The sequence below is a fragment of the Pelmatolapia mariae genome, linkage group LG18 (assembly GCF_036321145.2).
Source record: "Pelmatolapia mariae isolate MD_Pm_ZW linkage group LG18, Pm_UMD_F_2, whole genome shotgun sequence".
Lineage (NCBI taxonomy): Eukaryota > Metazoa > Chordata > Actinopteri > Cichliformes > Cichlidae > Pelmatolapia > Pelmatolapia mariae.
The window spans coordinates 959,001-965,000 of record NC_086243.1 but is presented as its reverse complement, the minus strand read 5'-3'; the positions used below and the strand labels follow the sequence as shown (position 1 = coordinate 965,000).

The following is a 6,000-nucleotide window of genomic DNA, read 5'->3' as shown; positions in this document are numbered from 1 at the left end:
CACAAAGCTGGATTTGTTCTGTCTTTATGCTGCAGCTGTTTCTCATTCTCTCCCCCTCCCTCTCCTGTTTCTACTTCAATCATGAAACTGATCAATGATCAGCTGATCGTCTCTCTTGTTTGTTTATCTCCCACTTTGCGCCAGAAAGAGGAAACCAGCGGATGTCGCGCTAAACAACAGCAGCACGTTTAAGCTTGATCAGCTGTTGTTAGAATTTATTTAATATTAATTTCTAGTATCAGCTGATGTTTGCTGGAGCCACAGCTGTAAAGCTGCTGGTCATGATGTCGGTTTGGATATGTGGTGAGAGGGAAACATGAAGATGAAACCAGGAGATGTCCTTACTGAATCATCAGAGCTGAACAGGTGATGGAGAAACAGGTTTACCTTTTAGGTGACATGAATGAGTTGAAGTTATGAACTGTTTCTGAGAGACAAATAACACCAGGATCCTTTTCTATGTAGCTGACAGCTGGTAACTGTGCAGGGGCGGGTCTAGCAAAGTTTGCCAGGGGGGCCAGGTAGGGCATTAACAGGGAGAGGGGGGCACAAAGAAATACTTTCTTATTCTCACTTAAAATGTCTCGCTTTTAAAAAATAATTATCTGAATCTTACAACCAAATTGAATGAATCAATCTGAGAAGGTGCATTAAAAAATAAATGGCCGGGCCAGCGCTGCACATCGCAAATTAGCTCGCATAGACACATTAGTCGTGCTGTTTCTTAATGACGGTATCTTAGCTAACAACCCCAACTACCAGATTCAACTTGTAATTGGCTAAAAATCACTTAGCCTACCGGTGAGAGGGACGTTGCTAGCTGGCAGCTTTTTCAAGGGATGTTGAAATTTTCACATTCCGACACTTCAAAAGCTTCAGGAGCATCAGCACCACAGAAATACATGGATACATCCGTAGACTCGAGACAGAATTCACACTCTGTGGGGTCAAAGTTTGCAGAACTACAGGCGCAGCTGGAATCCACAGCTGTGCGTGTTCATGGAGCTGCATTTTCACCTGCTGGACATCACTACCTGACAAGTTTAACTGTCTTCAGAACATTGCAGAGGCCTTATTGACAGTATTTGGCTCTACATATCTGTGTGAGCAGATTTTCTCTCACATGAGTGTCCTCAGGTAGCCGTGTGAATGCTGGACACTTGGAGACCTGTGTCTCTGAGTGGGAGACCAGAGATCACATTAACATGTGTATCCCTGTATTAACAAACATGCCATATTGGCTCAGTTTATTTTTCTTATCATTGTTGTGAGGAGACCATAAATAGCATTTGCATTTTCTGTTGTACAGTTCATTTGCTGTTATGGATAAAAAGTGTCTTTTTTTGTTTTAAAATAGCTGATAACTATTCACTGATAGCTGCCAACATCTGCAAACAAATATAATTCTATAAAGTTGTTCTATATAGTGTGTAACTGTTAATATAGAGCGTTATTAAATTTATTGCTAATGCAATCATATGGCGCATTGACTTCTGAGGGAATTTTAGATGGCACTCGTCATCAGAAAGGTTGCTGTAGGGCGAAGGTTTGACATCTTGCTTTGGATGGTTAAGACTGCCAGGAGGATTGTTGGTGCCCCTCTCTCGTCTCTGGAGGAGATCTACAAACAGCTGCATACGCAGAGCTACCTCCATCATCAGAGACTCCCATCACCCCTCTCATGGCCTGTTCTCCCTCCTGCTGTCTGGCAAGAGGTACAAGAGCACCCCTCCCCACCCACTCAGCTATTCACACAGCTATACTGTAAGGTCCACACACACACACACACACACACACACACACACACGCACACGCACACACATATAATATACTCCTCAGATACACACACTATTTGATCTAATGATCCTCTTCTATGAAAGGACTGCTGCCACCTGAATGAGTGTGACTGCTTAGACCTGAGCTTGTTTTAGAATTTAGATTACGAATCGATGTTATTTATCCTTATTATTACTGCGATTTATCATTGACTTTTAAAAGCAATTGTATTGATTACTGTAGAGGCTGGTGAGAAACAGTATTTCCTTTCAGTCTGAGTATTTTTTGAAATACCAAACAAAATGACAATAAACCTTTTGATTGACTGATTTGATTATCTTTGTGAGAAATGTTCATGCATTTTCAAGCTTCTTTCCCTTAAATTTAATCATCACAGCAGGTTTCAGGTTTCAAACTCTTATCCAAAACCTAAACTTTATGCTAATTTTACCATAAATGCAACTTGCATTGGGTCTAGGGTGTCTGTAGCTCAAGAGGTAGAGCAGGTCATCTGCTGATTGAAAGGTTAGTGGTTCAATTCCTGACTCTTCCAGTCTGCATGCCAAATATCCTTGATAGTAACCCCAAGGTTCTCTCAAATGTTGTGGAATATACATTTTTCCTCTCGTGGTTCCGACATCTCTGCCTGAGCTTTGCAATCATAGATATCATATATGATTTCTGTCTAAATACGAGAACAAAAGTACTAAGGCTCTGACGTTAAGCAGCATCTTTGTCTATAACACAAAACATAATGGTAGCGTGTGGTAAACTCAGCAACCCATGGACTTAACACATTAAAACCCACAAGAAAAAAACGATTGAGCAGAAGTTGTAGTCTGTATAAAGACACAAGCTGGAGTTTAGCTCTCGAGACCAGTGAGACTTTACAATCTGAAATTCAAAACTGCCATTATATAATTTCCTTTTTTTAGTTCATGTGGTTGGAGTAGAAAAAGACGTTTTGCCTTACTTGACAATGCTGCGAGCTCTGTCAGGGTCCATGGCGCTGACTGAGCCCACTACTGTGCCCACCGCTACATCTTCTTTCACCTCATACAGGTAGCTGGCTTTTTCAAACACAGGCGGCTCATCCACATCATCCACGGCCAACCGAACCGTAGCCACGTCTTTTGGGCCTGAGGACATGAAGCGAACATATTCCTGGGTGTTCTGGACCTGGATCTCTATCGTGTATGATGGTTTCTTCTCATAATCCAAAGGCTGCAAAGGCAAAGAGAGAACTACTGCTTTCAGTAAAGATGTCTGTGGAAACATAAAGCCAGCCTGAACATTCGTTGGCAATGATCAGTGTCTACTGAGGCCAACAAATGCATGTAGACAGATAAATGAGACAACAGCTTGAAAGATACATAAACATACTAGCCGAGAGATATAGTGTATACAAGTGTGGCATGTTCATATAAAGTATCTGTAACAGCAGCTGGTGCTGTCAGTTTGCTGTGGTGATAGTGGGTCAGAGGTTTGTATCAATGTTGATGCACACACTCTGTGAGGACACATAGGAACACACACATTTCTACAGCACGGTATGGGCTTTGTATATTTAACAGTATATGTAAAACAGACTTAGTCAGCAGGATCCTTATGAGTTGAAAGTGTGAGCTCCGATCAATTAATTTCAAGCCAACCAGTGATGTGAGAAAAATATCAATATAAAATAAGAAGCCAGTATTATCTGAAGGTGGCCAAAGCTATGGATATCACACTGTTTACAAAAATGCAGTTTGACTCATGCTTTGCCTTTTCAGTACACAGTGACTCAAGAGTGTTTTTTCCTTTGGTCTCTATTATAACATCATTTTACCCCCAACGCTTCAAGTCCAGTTTTTAATGTTTACTCTTTAGTTGCTCTCACCTTTCTGACAGTGATGAGTCCTTCTTGTGTTTCTTTGTCAGTGGAGATGTCAAACATTTCCATCCCGTCACCGCTGATGATTGTGAAGTCCATCTCACTGTTCTTTCCAATGTCTTTATCAGTGGCCTGAATTCTCCCAACGACAGAGCCGGACTTGGATGATTCAGGAACTCTGAACTGGTATATACCTGGAAACCAACACTAACAGTCAGCTCCATCACATCGGTGGGACTCACTCTGGTGACGGAGGTGTCTGGGGATTTCTAGTTTTTGTTTTAACTCACAATTCTATTCAATTTGTCAAATGATATGAATGTTTTTGGGCAGAATTATGGCTGCAGAATAATTCTCTCAATTGTGCAGGACAAAAACATGTCACAGGGGGCGATAGAGTACCAAACCCTGTGGAAGAATTAAGATCTGATAAAGGGATTTACAGGATTCTTAAAAGGCTTTAAACAAGATACAGACAGCTGACAACATTAAGGAAAAACCTAAATGCATGCTAAAGCATATAGTTAAGGGCTGGACCAGGTGACCCTGAATCCTCCCTTAGTTACGCTGCACTAGGTGTAGGCTGCTGGGGGATTCCCATGATGCACTGGGTGTTTCTTTTTCAATCGACTTTTTCACTCACTATGTGTTCATACACCACTCTGCATTTAATTATTAGTTATTATTAATATCTGGATCTCTCCACAGCGTGCCTTTGTCCATCCTCCCCTCGCCCCAACCAATGATGGCCCCGCCCCTCCCTGATTCTGGTTCTGCTGGAGGTTTCTTCCTGTTTAAAGGACGTTTATTTCGATCCCGCTGTCACCAAAGTGCTTGCTCAGAGGATGTCATATGATTGTTGGGGTTTTCTCTATTTTCTTTGTATTGTTTCCTTGTATTGTTTTCCTTTACCTTACAATATAAAGAGCGTGAGGCAGGTGTTGTTGCTGATTAGAAATAAAACTGAACTGAGTATAATTAATAGCTGTGTGTGTGACACTTAGTTTCATCACTCATATACACTCTGTGCTTCGTCTGTGCTGCTGTCTTACTCTGAGTGAAGTGGGGAGGGTTGTCGTTGACGTCAGTGAGAGTGATTTTAACCACAGTGCTCCCAGTGAGGCCTCCTCTCTGTCCACCCATGTCCTTGGCTTCAATCACCACCTGGTAGTGCTCCCTCTGCTCACGGTCCATGTCACCAGGACCCAGGGCTGTCCGGATCACACCTGAACAAAAACAAAACTGTAATCTAAATTCATGTTCAGTCATTTTCTTTTTACTTTGCTGCATCTTCATCATTGTGCTGACGTGTTGCTGGTGTGAATTAATATGCACGTCTTCAGATGTAATATGGCTTTATTTTTATTCCTGTTTTGGGTGGAGGAGAAACTAACCAACCATCTGTGACACAACAATTTTCCTTTGGTCATGATCTGAGTTTTTAGGATATTTGGGGTTTTTTTTAATTGATTTTCTATTATAGTTCTATGTTCCCTGTTCTACGGGTCTTTAGGCTCATGTTTGAGCTCCACAGGCTTCTGTTTATCCCAAAAAGTGGATGCTGTTCATCTGGACGTAGTGTCATTCAGTGGGTTGGTTTCAGTCATTGTACTGTTTGTAAGGTTGAGACCTGCAGTCAGCTGAGACTGAAGACGTCACCTGATGAGCGACAAAACGTTTCTTCCACTGAAAATGTCCAGATGAACAGAATCAACTTTTGGGGATTTACTTACCTGCTTCAAGACAGACTTTTCCTTTTCATGTCCTAGTTGGGGTGGCTGTAGCTCAGGAGGTAGAGCATGTCATCTATTGATGGGAAGGTTGTGTTGTGGAAGTTTTCCACTTAAATAAAGCCTGCAGATGAGCGGTGAGCGGTAGCCAACATTCTTTAATCCAAACACACAGAGAACATACAAACAAGCTTGTGGAGAGCCTGCATGACCACGGGGCAGACGGTCAGCAGAGTCTCACTGAGCCTAGCATGGCTCTCAGTTAAATACCTTCTCCAGGAACAAAAGGCAGTACACAGCTGTTTCACACCTTAAGGTTCACACTCCCTTGCTACCTCCCAGAGTCCTCAAGACTGGTCCTCTGGAGTTCCTGTTTCCCCCAACATCCTTACTACACCCCCTACCATTTGTCTTAAGTATGAGTGTCAGACATGTTAAAATCACCAAGGCATTACAATAACGTGATTAATACATAAGTGAAAGAAATTCCATTACAATCGGTAGTTTGATCCCTGGCTCTCCCTATTCTGCACGCCAAATATCCTTGGGCAATATATTGCTCTCTGATGCATCCATTAGAGTGTGGATGGTAGCACTTAAAGCATAGAAGGAAGTGAATGT

At 42.1% G+C, this 6,000-nt stretch overlaps 1 protein-coding gene across 2 annotated transcripts in view; it reads right to left on the bottom strand.

Annotated features, from left to right (window-relative positions):
* The window catches only part of LOC134616487 (cadherin-6-like), a 61,804-nt gene that overhangs the window by 25,292 nt on the left and 30,512 nt on the right, over window positions 1-6,000 (bottom strand). For both annotated transcript variants that reach the window (XR_010091458.1, XM_063461313.1), the window contains exons 5-7: window positions 4,702-4,875; window positions 3,656-3,843; window positions 2,750-3,000 (exon numbers count right to left, since the gene is read on the bottom strand). Coding sequence is in view for 1 of the 2 variants with exons in the window: in XM_063461313.1 (XP_063317383.1) it covers window positions 2,750-3,000; window positions 3,656-3,843; window positions 4,702-4,875 (613 nt within the window). In the remaining variant the exon portion in view is untranslated. The remainder of the gene's footprint in view (window positions 1-2,749; window positions 3,001-3,655; window positions 3,844-4,701; window positions 4,876-6,000) is intronic.